General features: G+C 54.9%; 6 protein-coding genes and 2 non-coding genes across 8 annotated transcripts; 5 read left to right on the top strand and 3 right to left on the bottom strand.

Annotated features, from left to right (window-relative positions):
* Positions 1-2,608: 2,608 nt before the first annotated feature.
* EV422DRAFT_t142 lies at positions 2,609-2,691 on the bottom strand. The gene has a single exon. It is a non-coding gene; the product is annotated as a tRNA-Leu (tRNA).
* Positions 2,692-2,813: 122 nt separating this feature from the next.
* On the top strand, positions 2,814-4,108 carry EV422DRAFT_280661 (uncharacterized protein). Its single transcript, XM_053065955.1, has 2 exons — positions 2,814-2,902; positions 2,984-4,108. The coding sequence occupies exons 1-2, from the start codon at positions 2,860-2,862 to the stop codon at positions 3,880-3,882; spliced, it is 942 nt and encodes a 313-aa protein (XP_052921580.1). The 5' UTR covers positions 2,814-2,859; the 3' UTR covers positions 3,883-4,108.
* Positions 4,109-5,641: 1,533 nt separating this feature from the next.
* EV422DRAFT_280659 (uncharacterized protein) lies at positions 5,642-6,730 on the top strand. Its single transcript, XM_053065954.1, has 2 exons — positions 5,642-5,918; positions 6,020-6,730. Exon 2 carries the CDS (start codon positions 6,128-6,130, stop codon positions 6,587-6,589), a length of 462 nt encoding a protein of 153 aa, XP_052921581.1. The 5' UTR covers positions 5,642-5,918; positions 6,020-6,127; the 3' UTR covers positions 6,590-6,730.
* A 617-nt stretch (positions 6,731-7,347) lies between these two features.
* EV422DRAFT_280683 (uncharacterized protein) lies at positions 7,348-8,117 on the bottom strand. Its single transcript, XM_053065956.1, has one exon. It carries the CDS (start codon positions 7,922-7,924, stop codon positions 7,388-7,390), a length of 537 nt encoding a protein of 178 aa, XP_052921582.1. The 5' UTR covers positions 7,925-8,117; the 3' UTR covers positions 7,348-7,387.
* Positions 8,118-8,232: 115 nt separating this feature from the next.
* EV422DRAFT_t139 lies at positions 8,233-8,304 on the top strand. The gene has a single exon. It is a non-coding gene; the product is annotated as a tRNA-Asp (tRNA).
* Positions 8,305-11,897: 3,593 nt separating this feature from the next.
* EV422DRAFT_501004 (kinase-like domain-containing protein) lies at positions 11,898-13,061 on the top strand (the record flags this gene model as incomplete). Its single annotated transcript, XM_053068167.1, has 1 exon — positions 11,898-13,061. The coding sequence occupies one exon, from the start codon at positions 11,898-11,900 to the stop codon at positions 13,059-13,061; it is 1,164 nt and encodes a 387-aa protein (XP_052921583.1).
* Positions 13,062-13,553: 492 nt separating this feature from the next.
* EV422DRAFT_500999 (dynein light chain type 1-domain-containing protein) lies at positions 13,554-14,323 on the top strand (the record flags this gene model as incomplete). Its single annotated transcript, XM_053068165.1, has 4 exons — positions 13,554-13,679; positions 13,835-13,918; positions 14,020-14,157; positions 14,297-14,323. The coding sequence occupies 4 exons, from the start codon at positions 13,554-13,556 to the stop codon at positions 14,321-14,323; spliced, it is 375 nt and encodes a 124-aa protein (XP_052921584.1).
* Positions 14,324-14,527: 204 nt separating this feature from the next.
* Positions 14,528-16,059, bottom strand: EV422DRAFT_280863 (uncharacterized protein). The gene is made up of 5 exons (XM_053065957.1): positions 15,796-16,059; positions 15,300-15,709; positions 14,986-15,219; positions 14,830-14,911; positions 14,528-14,745 (listed from the first exon to the last, which is right to left on the bottom strand). The coding sequence occupies exons 1-5, from the start codon at positions 16,013-16,015 to the stop codon at positions 14,657-14,659; spliced, it is 1,035 nt and encodes a 344-aa protein (XP_052921585.1). The 5' UTR covers positions 16,016-16,059; the 3' UTR covers positions 14,528-14,656.
* Positions 16,060-16,089: the final 30 nt, after the last annotated feature.

Genomic DNA, 16,089 nt, shown 5'->3' on the forward strand with positions numbered 1-16,089 from the left:
GCTGCGTGGTATGAGCAAGTGGATGCGAGCACGGCGCAGATGAATCTGGATCTGTTGATGCCCCCGACGTTCTATATGGTCTGTAATGCGCCGGGGCAGGCTGGGACTGCAACACCCGCTGCTGCGTCGAGTACTACGGATGCCCCAACGACGACGGAACCCAAATCGGAGGACGAGCCAGCGGATACACTGGCCGTGAAACCGGCCGCTGACTCGAGCAGAAGTGCGTCCGCGTCCCCCGTCGACCCCGCCGCAATCCCCTCCAACACCTCCTCCTCCACCCAACCCTCCCCTGTCTCCGCCCCTGCCCCCGCACCCCCAACAACAACATCCACAACCCCAACCCCCACCCCCACACCCCCCCAATGGACCCAATGCCGCGATTTCACCGAATCAACCCAAGCCACCCACATCCTCCGCCACGTCATCCGCGGCCCCTCAGCTTCACTCTTAGCTGAATGGGCAGCTATCCGCAACATGGACCCCCACATCAACGCCGTCACACGGTTCCCGACCACCAACAACAACACCGCGGCGATGACGCTTGTGGGAATGACGCTACCGGTCCACCCAACGGCACCGCTGAGGAACCGACGGCCGAGTTACAACCCTAACCGCCGACCATCATTCTATCGCGCGAATACGTACCACCCACATATGCAGCAGCAAACACAGCAGATGAGCAACGCGGCGGCGTCGGCGTACATGGCCTCGTCGGGACTGGGCGGCGGCGCGCGCAGCCCGGGGTATGAGCAGCCGATGGTGGGGAACGCGGGCGCGATGTTGATGATGAAGAACGCGGGGATGTACGCGGGTGCGGGTGCGGGCGGGGTCAACAACCCCCACGGCAATCATGTGGGCAACATGATGTTGAATATGAACTCGGCGAGGAGGCATTCGACACCGGCCCTGTCGCAGTACCCGCATCCTGCGGCGAGTCCGTACCAGGGGCAGCAGGCTGGGTTTGTCGGGCATGCTGAGATGTATGGGGGGTATGCGAATGGGGCTTATGGTGTCGGTGGAGTTGTGCAGCAGCAGCACCAGCAGCAGCAGCAGCAGCAGCAGCAGCAGCCGAGACACCCGTTGGCGCAGCAGACGTTCGAGAGTCCGGAGGAGGAGGGTGGGGAGCCGGGGAGGTTTGAGTTCACCAACAATGCTATGGGGGACGATCCGAACGCGGGTGGACAACAAGCACAAACGCAGGAAATGAATTTGAATGATTTCATCACCATGGACACCCACAACCTGAGTGGGTCCGCCACGAACATCCCTGGAACACGGGAGTATGCCGACGTCTTGGCGGAATTCACCAACGCGCATGACGGGACGAGTTTCAATGGGTTGGCGAACGATGGCAAGGCGATGATGGGGTTTGCGGCCCCCGGGATGCAGAGCATGGGCATGGACGCCCAGCAGTCGTTGCAGCAGACGACGACGATGGAGGATGCGTTTATCAGTGCTATTACGCATGTTGAGGAGGATTTGGCTATGTGAATGTGTTATTTTGCATTCATGGAGCCCGATGCGGGGTGTTGACGCCCCGCTTCCTACTTCATCGACCATATCAAGCTTTTTGGACCCCGACTTAATCAGCGTCGCCTTGAAATCCCCCCATCGCACATCGTCGACTTGATCAGCGTCGCCTCTCTCCGTTCGCACTCGCATTTCACCCGCCACTCGACTCGACGAGATGGGCACTCACTGGGGCTCCCCGATGGAGCCCTCGTTTTTTTGGGGTTTCTCTCCTTCATGCATGTCCCGCATTTCCCACACCACACCGTCACGCTGTCACCTTTTGCATTTGCATTTCCACGCCCCACGCTGTACAGCATATGTATCCACCCTTCACACGCACGCACAATTCATCTTTTCGACACTCCACCCCCTTTCACGCCATCACACACTTTCGATTCAACATTCATCTGTGTCTTATCAACCACCATCGACACACTCGCACACCTCCCCCCGAACCCCCTTTCAGTACCCCCACCGCCATTTCAGTAGTACCCTTGGTTCCGCCCCCACCCCCGGGACGTTTCTTTCGCCGATCCTTTCCCCACCCCTTTTCGGCTCCCCCTTATCCGCACCGCAACAAAACAAACGGTTTCGGGGCAATTCATGAGAACATCTGTTTAGTTTCCCCCCCATCTTTTTTTTTTTTCCATTCGCGCGGCGTCGACGCCTACCCTGTTCTTTTCATGCATTTGACTTGCAACACTTTTCTTTCTTTCGACGTTTTCTTTTTTTTTTTCTCTTTCTTAATTTTTCCCCCCTTTTGTCGCTTCCATGTACATCAATTACTCACAAGACGAATATTGAATATGAAAATAATCTGACCGAAGGTTTTGGGGATGCGCTGTTGTACTGTAGCACGGAGAAACAGGACTGACGACTGATACGCCTGGCCCGGTCCATGGTTCGCCGCTGTCCGGAGAGTGGATTCATGCATATGGACGCAAACGTGAGATGCGTTTTCCAAAGTGACAAAGCATTGACGGCATGGCATATACGGCAGATACGTTTTCCAAAGTGTTCGTTGCGCAAATCGGCACACACATATGCAGCAAAACGTTGTGACAGCAGGACTCGAGAAAAAGCGAAAAAAGAGTGACGAGAGTGGGATTTGAACCCACGCCTCCGGAGAGATCAGGGCCTTAACCTGACGCCTTAGACCAACTCGGCCATCTCGCCTTGATGAATGCAAGGTGTCTGGCAAGAAACACATATTATATAAGTAGCACTAAGATGACCCTCGCAATACCTGTCCCGGCTAATGCAATGGTTGTCGATGAGGTTGTGGTACCTGTTGCGATGGAGGAGGTCAGCGTTGGTGGTGGTTGCGAACACCGGGAGTGGCAGATGTGCGGGTTGCAGCCCGCAATACGCCGCTTGCTGTGGAGACGTACGTCCTTCTTCTACCACTGTTCACCGGTTAATAATCTACCACAAACTAACTTTTCTAGTTCCCTCTAATGTGAAACAGGTGGAACAGGCCCAGCAATGGCAGGAACAGCACAACCAGTATCAGGCACAGTTCCACCAGCAATAGCAGTGGCCTTCACAGCAACAGTAGGCGAGCGGGGAATGGGATTATGGATGGTTGCAACGCAAAATATCGACATCAGTACACGCAACACGACTGTGGCGATCTTCGCAACAACTATTGCGAAGACAGCAATGAGGGAGCTGGACGTTCGGATATGTTCTACTACGCTTGCGCTCCAGCAAATCTTTGTGCACGAGCGGTATGCGGAACCAATGAGGAGGGGAGTGACTGGAAGTAGGAATGGGACGCGCAATGGGGATGGGAATGGAAGTTTCAATGGGCATGGTGGGAATGGGGCCGACGGGAGGGGCAGGACGGCGGCCACCTTGCTATGCCGTGACATTGCAAAGGGAAGACAGATCCAAAAAACACGGCAGACTGGACCTGCGCCTGGCAAATTGTGTACCGTGGGAAGGGGATGTATGGGCAGTCACCGCCGTCGACCGCCTGACAACAGCACTACTACCGGCAACAGCAGTCGTATGGGCAGTCTGACATGCCGGCATCTGTATCCGAGAGAGCGTAAGAACGCAGCAACATTAACTGCAACATGCCCACATGTATACGCAGACGCAGACCCCGTACTTTTTCGCCTCCTCATCACCGCCTTCGCGCACTCCGCGACTCCAACATATGAAGGATGCGAAAATTCTCGTGAAACGGGTCCGGCTTGCGGTCGCAGGCGAACATCAAGTGACAGGAACGCTAGCAAGAACAACCCCGCCACGGCCCTACCGCTCCTCCTCCTACGAACCCGCCATTGTTGTTCCCGTACACTTACCCTCCCCATCCGTTCCCACACAATTCCATTTCGCACAACCACGCTTATCGAATGAGAGCGTCACCCGAAGACCCGTAGAAGGCATGTGCTCTTGTGGGAAGCAATCACAAACAACGAGCTGTGGCGACGACGGCTGATATCACCGGAAAAACCAGCTGTGCGAGCAAAGGCCTTGTTGGGGCTCTCGGGAGCATCGAGGCATTTGCTCGCACGGTCGGTAGGCGGCGTATCTGCGATTCAGCGCGGCGGGTGGGACGGTGTCCGGGCAGGCCGACAGGATGCCGTACAACACACGCGCATTGAAGTACACGCAATAAACGATCGGAGCTCTATGCGGAAGAAAAGTCTCGGCGACAGTCCGCAGACTTACCGTGGCTCATATTGTTACCATCCGGATGCAGGAGCGGATGGCTTGCGTCTAGACCTTCTGGATAGATTGGGCCCACAACCAGCCCGCGGTACACCCACCGTCGTATTGCACTTCACCATCAAGAGAATGATCCAGTTATGTTAGAGAACGGAGAGCTTTTGATCAATCAGCAAGTGTGGAGTGGGGTCGGAGTGTACACTGCCTCGGAGATTCTCTGTCGTGCAGGTAAGGGTCTTTTGTACTAGTCTTTCTGATGAAAGCTTATTGTCTTTGAAATAGGTATTGATCCGCACTATCCTGCCAAGCTTGTCTACAAGTCCGAAACATTATTGGACAGGCTTGTTGGGGCGTTCAAGGACCACGCATTGCAGCCACCTCTTCTACCTGCTCGTGGATACGGGGATAGCGGGCGTTCCTAGCCTTGACTGATGGACGCCACGCCACGTGCGTGGTCAGCGCGGACTCCTTGCGCATATTCGCCGTGCTCGTCGGCTGCATCTGTCCCAGCACCACCACGCCTTCCGTCATGAACTTACTAAGGCGGCGAATGGTGAGCGGCAAAGCGAGATCTTGGCCACCGCGGCACGAATGAGGAATTGTACAAGAGCATGCGGAACCGTCGTAACCCTGAACATTGCCGCGAGACGGTCGCGTCCGGATAACCGCAAACCTAGCAAGGCGCGGTGGGAACCACTCGGGGACGACTTCTGTGAGGAAACATATATGGCAGATTGGCCGCACCTTGCACTTCGTTTCTCCCGTACCGCTCTGCATACGAAACAAAGGGCCCGATCCGCATTTGCGAGCCATCATCCGCGTATTCCCTCGCGCGGACCCGGTTTCCGATGCGTCGAAATCCAAAGGCGGCGATATCGGCCCTGCAGCGTCTACCGATGGAGAGCCGAGACACCAAGTGCGAAGGCATCAGCGGTAAACGAGGATGATGTTCTCGAGATTAGGCTCGCCGGACTGAATCACGACCATTACCAGTGGAGTTCCAGCGGCACATCACTGTATGTCTCTCTCCGTTCACGAACCGTCGACAAGGACCTTAGGTGATCAATCGACTAGCGTGGGAGGGCTTAGACTCCGAAACGATCGAAACTCCCACGATGGCATGCGTCTGGAACGGAGGGACGTTGATGGTGTCCCTTGGGTGTTGAAAGAGAACATTCAGATCACCGGAAACTATACCCTTACTCGACTCCGCGACATCAAAGAACCGGGGCAGCGGAGTACCACCAGCGTTGCCGTAGCCTCCATATCCACCTATCGCGTTTCCCGGACGCGTCGGGTCCACCAGAGCGAAGGCCCCAGCTGCTGCTGTTGTTAGCCTAGCAAGTCCCCTGCGGCGGCGTGTGGTATTGTTGACTAGCGTCGCTGGCGGTTCCTGGCGATGCATGACCCCATGCATGACCCCACAGGGTCGGCATCGATGCCGCTGCTGCGATTGGAAGAGTGGTTTCCTTAGGCATTGACGGCATTCATTCACGTATCGTCATGAGGCCGACGAGGCCTCCGATCTGACAGGAAGCGTCACAGTCAACAGCGTACGAATGAAGATGGTAGTAATGCCCTCAGAACTATCATTACACGAATGAATCATCGGTGTCTTCGCATCATCGTTGGGGGGAAGGAGGGGGTTGTTGGACTGTTTTCGGCGTCGTCTCGTAGTCTCGTCGTCGTCGAGACAGAGCGTGGGTTGAGTGTGGGAAAAAACTGTAAGTACTGACGCCCTGTCGATTCTAGTTGATACGGCAGCTATTCGTGTCATTTATCGGTGATGCGGACATCCTTACCAAGACGCTCGAATGTTTCGTAGTCTTTTGCTGGTATTCAAACGGGAATCTGGCAAAACCTGGCAAAACCTGGCATAGGAGCAACTTTCTGGGGGTTCGTCGCGCGATACGACAAAACGGTCCTATGGCAGATGGCCCAAAACAAACTCTGTACGGGCGAGGATAGATTCGAACGGACATTCAATGCAGTCAGCCGCCTCTACGTGAGTGCGCACGAAGAAATCTCGAAATTGCTGAAGGAAGAATGGGAGAACATTGGATTGGAATCCTTGTTTTTCACCCAGGGCACTTTGTCCACTGTGGTGCCATTCGAGGTCGTGCGCTCGACTCTGTTCAAAACGTCTACGAGGATCGATGACGTCGAGCGAGTTTGGATGCAGATGGGGTCGATCAAGCTGAAAGACATTGCTAAGATCCGCGAATGTCTTGCGAAGAATCACCCGGAACCTACCCCGCCTGTTCGCACGCCCGCATTGCTGCCCGCATTGCTGCGGTTTTGCTCATTTTGTATCATTGCGAAAATGACCTTCAAATTTGAGAACGAATCCCAGAGGCATAAATATCGGTGGAAAGTAGAATGGGGGGATGCATAGAAGTCTTCAATTCACACGAGGGAGACGTAGCTATGTTTCCCGGGGCATTAATGTGTTTTTGGATAGATAGATTCGTTGAACGTTTCGGCTTTAAACAACGTGCAAGTGATCCGAATCCATTCGCAAAACTCCCCGATTCCGCCAAACCTGAGCTCTAAGCTGCAGAAAGAGGGGTTTGCAATTGCGGGCGGGTGGGGGGCCAACCTCGCATACCGATAATATTTAGCATCGCCGGTTATGCGGTGGCGCGAGCGATGACCGAGCCTTTTGTGTAAAAGAGTGGAAAACGCGTCAAGCACGCGTTGGCTGTTTGCACGCGTTTTTCGGACATTTCGGACGATAGCCAAAGACCATTCTTCGAGGATGGCGTACATATACGGTGGGTTCCCCATGCCCGATTTTCTTCGGAGGGAGGATCAGTTGGTTCGTATGCCGGCGTGGGGTGTACGTGCGTCGACGGAACTGTGAGCTTGCATACACGTGCGCGTCGGCAAGCGCTGTGGATTTACTGGACTCCTGCTCGGTGAAACCTCCGCCCACCCACCGTGATTGGACAGACCGGCCCCGGGAGAATGGGCTAGTATGGTGGGGCAGGATGTCTGAGGAGGATGTATTAGGAGAGATGTTGAGAGGTGTATCAACACAGCGGTTCCGTTTGTTTTGAGGCATGGTAGTGGACACGCCTGCCGTACCTCAAATACCTTTCACCCACCTTCCCCACCATCCATGCCTTCTACCTTCCACCACCGGCTACCCAACGCCCCCCACCGCCGCCACCGACTACCATATCCTCCATCGCTATCTCCCTCCTGCCTCCGCGTATTCCCTCACCCTCACTGCCGTTCGTTTGCGTTGGGTTTCGCGAAAAAGTAAGGCAAAGTGGCGCCCGTCGTCGCTCAGTCTGAAGAAGTCCGCCTGCCGCAGCGGCATGAACTGCTCCAATAGTCGGAGCGCCACGGTCAGCTTGAGATACGGATGGCTGATACCGCCTCTATGTATGATGACTTGAATGGGTACCTGGCGAGTCACAAGGCGGATGACTTCCAAGTTTTCCCACCACAACACTGGCCAGTTGCTCAACTTATTGACTTGCTTTACGACCAAAGCCATGCCTTTAGGTGGAACGGTTTCTCGAGCGGCAATGGCCATATGGTGCACGAGCGTCAGAAAGCTTGGCTGGAGGTAGCCATCGATCTTGTTCAGATATAGCTGGTTGAGCAGATCGTGGTGAGCCGCTGCGTAGCACTGATAAGCTTGTGGTGAAATCTCCTCCCGAGGTGCAGGTGCCCTTGAACCACCGGATGTAGGGATGGCAACAAGGGAAACCTGTTCCATGTGAGGAACCTAACATCATCCGTCCAGTAGTCCATGGGCCCATGGCCAACGCATCGTGTAGCTCTGGTTGTGTCCTCTTTCCAGGTGGACCTTTTCAATCAACCCTCGGCTTCTTCCGCGCGGGGATGGGATCAGTCGAATCAACGCCGGTATCGACTTGTCGGTTCCCTTTCTTGGTCAAGTAGCAGTTCCGCTCCGGGGAATCGTTGACCTCAGCGTTGACCAGTTCAGTCAGTCGCTTCCGTTTCTCCAATTCGTCCTCCTGAGAATAGATTATATTCACAACCAGGAGTTGCATTATCATCCAATTCCAGTTAGTATATTGGCTAGTATCTCCGCCTGTCACGCGGAAGAGCCGGGTTCGATTCCCGGACTGGAAGCACTTCTTTTTACCTTTCTTTTTTTGGTTTTCCTCAAACCTTTTTGGTTTCAACCAGATTCGCCTTTTTCACCAAAAGCTCTCAGGAACATTATGCGGACGACCGCAATACTTGGATTCGCAATGTCCTGGTCTTTACCGAGCAAATAGGTAGCTCTCCCAAGGTTGACACAGAGGGAGATACCCGTTTGCGACTTTTCTCTCTTTTATTGTTTCGCTTATGAGCAGTGGTAGCATAAATGTTTCAGCAATGGTGGATATGCATCGACGGCTCTTTACTTGACAGGGATGACTCTAGGTGGGAGGGGAACCTGTTTGAATGGTATCTGGTGGCGCTCCTCATGCTTGCATGCTATGTAGTGGCGCTCCCCATGAACATTCGAGCCTGTGCGAGCAGCTTGGACGGCGTTGAATGCCATTTGGCGGGATGGCATACCCAGCTGATCCCTGGTGTAAGTGCAACTGCCGCTCGACACTTCTCCAACCGTTTGAAGCATTCGCAAACCGTCCCCACCTCCAAAGTGAAAACAAAGTCACCCACAGTCGGCAATCGCGGTGATCCCAGCTTCACGAAACCCGCATAGTCAAGCTGCAATCACTGTGTCGATGTGTTTGGAAAGGGGATTGGGCGCGAGCGGGCACGCGCACCCGTCTGGGGTTCTCACACCTGGAAGCGCAGGAGGGGGCGCGCGTGGAGTTCCAAGTGGGGGTCCTGGCAGATACGCGAGTGAGGTGTTAGTGTCGGCTTCCCACATTTAGATGCATCCGTAATTTAGGCATCTGTGGCAATGTCGGATCTTCTCCCAGATTGTTCCTATATCCAATGTCGAACAGATCCGGGCTCTCAAGTTTTTATTCACATGCTCCGTTCTTTGTGCTCCTCGGGTCTCTTTGATGTCGGCCCGCAACTCCCGAATCTCTCATTCTGGATGCTCGTCTGCCACCCTCCGTTCCACGATGTAGACGGAACCACCGGCAGAGCTCCCCTCTCCACAAAAACGCAACGGACTTTTCCTGCCCCTCCTTCGCATCTTCGGACTGTCCTTACATCCCCCCGTATCCTCTGTTTCTGAACCCTCGCACTTGCGCTTGGGAGAATCGCTTGGCTTGAATGGACGACAGCTCTCGGGCTGCACGTGACCGGGCCTCTCAGATTAAAAACCAGTGGCTACAAGTCGAAGCACGTGGCTTGCAAAACAGTTGTTTGCGTGTTCTCATCGTGACCGTGTTTTAATCTCTCCGCTTGTCAAAACGCGCGATGAGTGACTCGTCCGATTGAATGCATACAGGGCTTGTCCGAGTGTGGGGTAGGAGAAGGAAAAGATCAGGCAACAAACGCGTCATCCCTGTCTGCCTTTTGTTTTAGCGATCCTAATCTGTCAGAGTCGCATCTCCCTCGTAAAATCCTAATCTTCGCCCATCAACGCTTTGAGATGGATCGACATGCCTCGTAACCCCCAATACGCAGCCATGACAGCGATCGTCCTGACAAGCCCTCATCAGAGTCATCACACTGTACTGTACAGTGAACGCAGGGCTTCGTCCCATATCGATGAGAAATGAAGACGCAGACGATGACAGAAATGTGATGTGCGTGTGCGTTATATGGACAGCGAGAGACGGGCCCAGACCGATGTCGATTTCACGCGCGCAGAGCGATCGGAACTCTCCAGTCTCCCAGTCGTATCCATACGAGGAGGGATCGGCAGCGGACTTTCTGATGTCTTCAAGATCTGGTTGTGTCTCTTTCTTTCTCCGAGGTTTCTAAACATTTCCAGTTGAGAATGTGGTGGGTGATCTGGTTAGACTGACTGTCGCCTTGTGGTTGGGGACGAACGTCAAACCGGTCTCAACGTGACCAGTGGCCCCCAGAGAGGATCCCGTCGGGGTCCCATAGATGGAAAACAGACGAGACGCTTGGGTTGAGTACATACAGTACATAGGAGAGCAAGTCCGATCGTCTCGCCCTCGCTGACCTTCGAAGGACATTCGAGCTTTGAAGTTTTGACAATTGACGCTCGGCTGCCTCGGTCGCCACAGCAACCAGAACTTTCGCTCTATCATATCATAAAAAAAGGTAAGAGAGAGAGAATGACAGCTGGGGAAAAACGTTGCGAGCGCCCAAATCCTCCGCGCGCCGCACCGGTAGCGGAGTGTCAGTCGGGTTTCCCCACTCTGGCCAAAAGAAGGGACGGAAGGGACGAGGGAGCACAAACCATGTGCGTTCATCGGAGTTGCCGATGAGACATCCGATATTGCTTTCTCCATCGACGACGAAGGGGACTCTGCATGCATGGGAAGGGCAGGGCATTCTACTCCACAAACCGTCTGTTCTGTTCCCGGGGCTCCCCGACCGCCAACGAGAGCCTCCTATTTTTAGACAGAGCCCCACCACTCCCCGTCTCGATCAACGCTCCGTTCAATAATCCCCGTATTGTTGCTGACAGGCGCCGTCCGTCGTTGTTCTGTTTTAAGCGCAGCCTAGTTACATCCACTGCTCGCACGCCGCGGAGGACGAAGGTCTCGTGCGCTGAACAGCCAGGGAAGGGAACAGGGAGACGACCGAGCGCTTCCAGAATAAGCAACTCCCAACCCCCAACCCACCACCACCATCGCTCAGAATCATTGCCCCCGTCCATCCCCGCCTTCCAACCTGTCCCAACAATACGAACACGCCCACCGTCCGGTTTCCCGGCCCAACGACACCCGCAGCGCCCATCACTTCGCAGTTACTTTTTTTACTCGCACCCTCGCAACGGGCAACATACCTGCATACCACACACACACCGACCACTGACAACAAAAACGTGCACCCACCCACCCTTGTTCCGCACTCCCGATACAGTATTACTCACAAGAGTCACAGCTCAGGAATCTCGTAAAAACTGTTTCACTCGACAGTTTTCCGACGACGTCACTGTCCACTTTATTGGGAATAACAAAGGAGCGGTGTTTGTGGGGTATATATCCTACCCACCACACTGTTTGCCGACCGACGGGCGGTGGAAAGAAAGACGTTCTTGCAATTCTGTTGACACTTCGAACGAAATTCGGCATCTGTTGACATTCCGGCTGCACTTCCCATACACTGAGAACGTTGACAGACGGCGATATCCGTATTCAACGACCTCCATCAAAGTTTCTATCGATTTTTCCACACCTCACTTACACTGAAATATGACCGTTGTTTCCATACACTCACCAAGTCTCCACCACTCGAGCTCCCGGTCGGCACTGGGGGAACGCAAGCAGATGCGCTACGGCCGCGGGTTGTCAGATCAGGGCCCAAGAGCCGCCGGCGGTGGTGCGCAACACAATCCACCTGCTGATGGGTACTTTGCGGCGGGGTATAGATCGGTGCATCGGTTTGGAGGGAACGAGCCGCCACATTGCTCGAGGATCGATTCGGGGTATTGCAGCGACGGTGGGAAGCGATGTGGTAGCCCCACGACGACAACGCCAACGAAGGCAACACCGTGTAGATGTGGGAATGCGGTGAATGTAGGGCCGAAGGGCAGCGGCGTAGACCCATACCGGATCAAAGTTGTCTCGTCACCCCTGGCGATTGAGACAGACCCTTCAACGCTCAACAAGATGCACTCTCAATCCGCGCCCGACTTCTCCTCCCCTCTCTCCTCAACCACACGTCTGCAAACCGTCAGCGAACGCGAGCTCTCCCAACACAAACTGCACCCACGCTTCCTCCTCAAATACCGCGTGACCGCCGAACTCGGCCAAGGCGCAACCGGCTTCGTCGTCGCCGCCCGCCGCATCGAGGACGGCCGCCAGGTCGCAGTCAAATTCATGTACAAGATCCGCATCCCCGTCACCCACTGGTTGCGCGATCGCCAGCTCGGCGGGACCGTGCCGCTGGAGATATACATCCTCCGCCGGATAAAGCACGAGCATATCGTCGAGTTCCTGGACTGCTTTGAGGACGAGCGGTTCTTCTACGTGGTTATGGACGGATCTTCCTTCACTGACCCGACCATCACCAGCCCGGCTGCGACCATCGCCACGAGCCCCGGCGGGCTCTTGCTCAACACCTCCACCGCGAACACCACGTTACGCCAACACACCACATCCCCCATCTACCGCCTCGTCAACCTCAACCAACCCTCCCCCCCACACAAAACCAGGACCCCGCGCCGCCACTCCCGCGACCTCTTTGAAACAATCCATCAAAACCCCACCCTCCCGGAACCCTCCATCCACCACATATTCACCCAGATATGCCACGCTGTCCAGTACCTCCACGCCCACAACATCGTCCACCGCGACATCAAAGACGAGAACATCGTCGTCACCGACCCGGTCTCACTATCCGTCAAACTGATCGATTTCGGCAACGCGGCGTATGTCCCCGAACGCGAACAGGAGTGGTTTGAATCGTTTCACGGCACGCTGTACTGCGCTGCCCCCGAGATTGTGCGGGGGGAGCGGTATAGGGGCCCCGAGCAGGACGTGTGGAGTCTGGGCGTGCTGCTGTTCACGTTGGGGTTTGGTGGGCGGCCGTTCGGGGATGCGAGGGAGGTGGAGGCGGGGAGGTGGAGGGGAAGAGCGAACGGAGAGGGGAGAAGTGAAGCGCTTATGGAAGTCCTTGACATGTGTCTCACCGTCGACGTTGCGAAACGCGCGACGATCGAGGAGGTGCTGAAGAGTCGGTGGGTTAGTGAGGGCCCAAGTGGGTGTGATAGGGTAGAGGTGCAGTCGCACCGGGAGGTTGAGGTTGCGGAGGGTGTGCAGCTGGTTGAGTAGGCGGATGGCGTGGTCGGACATTTTTTATAAGGCGTTTGCTCGCTTCTTTATTTTTTTGATGTTTTTTTTTTTTTGCATATATACAGTATACCCCCCTTTTCTACAACACATTGGAGCCTGCGCTGACGTTTCCCTTATCCGGTTTCTTTTCCCTGGTGCATTTGAATCCTCCCTGGATTTCCGCTAAACAATATATTCCCCGATACTGACCAGTCCGTTTCTGCTAAACTCCCGTTGATTTACCCGGAAGGAGGCGAGAGGTGGCCGATCCGTTCTTCTCCACACGCGATGATGATTCCCATGGGTACGGGCGAATATCGGATGTGACAGGGATAGGATGGAAACCATATGCAGAACACTGCGGGGGTGCGTCTAGTCTGTGCCTTCGCAAGGGGGGATGTCTTGGAAGTCCCAAAAAAAGACGCGTCGCCCCTCCTTCACGTCACAGCAATCGCACCCCCCAACTCTCATCACCCACACGCACGTACACGAATGGCAGACGCAGGCAGCACAGCCAACCTCCTCGCCGCGGGCGGGGACAAGAACGCTGCGGGCGCGGCTGCGGGCGGCGGGGAGGATAAGGATCCGAAGAAGAATTTCAATTACCCGCTTGTTAAGGTATGCATTTTGCCAGGCCGCAGGCAAGCGCGTGCGAACACACCCAGTCTCCCCGCAGCGGGGGAGAGACTCGTAGCATGCGGGAAACGGAGCTGATGGGGGCATGACGGGAAACCAGGGGGGCTTAAGAATGTGATTTTTTTGGGGGGGGATAGGTGTGCGATATGGCCGACGAACTCCGCACCGAAGCCGTGGATATGGTCGTCACGGCCGTCGAGAAGCATCCGGGGAATTTCGAGGTAAAGGAAACGAAAATCACCCTCTTTCGAATCCCATCTCCCCCGTTTTATGGGTATTCTCGTTTTTCGTTGATTCGTCCGACTGAACGTCGCACTGATAGGCAGCCGCACAAAACATCAAAGAACTGATGGACAAACGCTGCGGCAACTCCTGGCACGCCGTCGTGGGCGAGGGGTACGGGTTCGAGGTCACGCATGAGATGCGGAATTTGTTGTATGTTTATTTTGGGGGGAATCTGGTGAGTGCGACGTACTACGAACTGGTGCTTGCGTTCGGGGCGTTGGGGTGTTTGTGTAAGAGATGGTGCATATATCCTCGCGAGCGTGTGATGCCTACGATATACAACCAGCTAACATCCCTGTCTTTCTTCTCTGTAGGGCGTGCTGGTATGGAAGGCATCATGATCCAAATTTTGGACGATAAACGATATGATACGAGAACGAATACGATGCGATACCATATGACATTCTCTCGAGATGACCGATGTGTGGTTCAGTGCCACAATTGTAATCTAAAGGTTTTGGAAGGGAGGGTTTTTTTGGGTGGGTAATAGATCAGTGTGAAACGTGTATACGTGGATCCCAACAAATGAAGATTCGCCACTTTTGGTATATGTACAGTACCCGCCGACGCACGGGTGGCGGAGATGGGTGAAAAGGCAAGATACAGTTGGAAACTGGTCAAAGGTGGTGGTGGGGAGGAGTATGTGAGGAGAGGACATGTGACGTGCGATGCCTCTATTCGACGGGCGGCTGCCAATCCTCGTACAACAGATCCGCGGCGCGGAGTTGTCGGACGACGGCTTCATATTGGAGGTCGTAGGCGTCTGTTCATAACAAATGAAACGAAATGAATACCTGTGGTTGATGGATTGTGACAAAAGTTGGAGGTATAATACTGGGGAACTTACCTAGGACACCCAACCCCATCAGCTTGTCGACATACGACGTGAGTTGGGCGACTGATTTGGCGTTTTCGGCTGCCTTGGGGTCCTGTAAAACCAACCCACAAAATCGTCAGCACCCATTCGGTACCACATACCCCCACCCCGATCCCATCAACTCACCACTCCATCCCCGTTCCCCGTCCCCTCCCCACCCTTCTTGGCATTCTTCTTCCACCTCGCCTTCGCCGTCTTCGGCCCCGCGAGCCGTCTCAACGCCTTGGGTATATTCTCCCCCGGCTTCATCAAATGTATCGCTTTTAGCCATAGATGGTTCGGGTCGGTTATCGTGTCCAGTTCTGCGTCGTCGGAGGTGGTTGTGGATTGGGCGAGTTGTTTTTCTTGTGCTGCTTTTGCCTATCCGTTCGAAATATTGTAAGAAAAGGGGGGGGGGGGGGGGGGGGGCAATGCCAAAGCGATGTAAGAGATACACTCACCTTCTCGATCTGATCCTTCGTCACCCCCTGCAACCAATTATCATGCATCTGCAGCTCATCCTTCTTGCGGATATAATGCCCGCTCTCGTCGAAATCCCCTTCTTCGAGTTCTTCATCCATGTTGAAGGGTGTTATCTTCACTTTTGCTCCCACCTCCGCCCCATCGGCCCCATCACCCTCATCCTCATCCATATCTCCGTTAGTGTCGTCACCCCACTCTTGCCCTTCGATATGGTCGCGTTTGAGGAAGGTCGGCTCGTTCTTCTTTTTCTTTTTCTGCTGCGGCGTTTCGAACGTGCTGCCGAACATGTCGTCGTCTTCGCCGCCGGCGGCTGGGGCACCGCTGTCCGAGTCCGAGTCGGATTCGCTGTCGTAGCCGTCGAGGTTGACGGCTCCGCGACGGCCTTTTTCTATGAACAGGAGAAAAACACAGACGTGTTCAGTATCTGTTCGCCCAATTCCTCCCGTAATGCAACCCGTATCAACGCCAACATACTCGTCTCCAAATCCTCCTCCTGATCATCCTCCTCGTCGTCCCCCCCGAACCCAGCTGGGGGATACGCAGGAGCATCCTGGAACTCTGCCCCGCCGATCCGCACCCGTTTCTTGGTTGCCGGTTTGAGGCTCGATGAGGAGGACGAGCTGGCGAGCCCGATGATGGCGTCGTCGTCGTCCGTTGTGGGTTTGCGTTTGCGGGAGTGTGTTGCGGACATCATTTGCGCTTGTGTGTAGGATTGGGAATGGGAAAGTGTGAAATCGCTGTCCCAAACGCGTTGAACCTTTGAACACC

The sequence above is a fragment of the Fimicolochytrium jonesii genome (genome assembly GCF_025526975.1).
Source record: "Fimicolochytrium jonesii strain JEL569 chromosome Unknown EV422scaffold_35, whole genome shotgun sequence".
Classification (NCBI taxonomy): domain Eukaryota; kingdom Fungi; phylum Chytridiomycota; class Chytridiomycetes; order Spizellomycetales; family Powellomycetaceae; genus Fimicolochytrium; species Fimicolochytrium jonesii.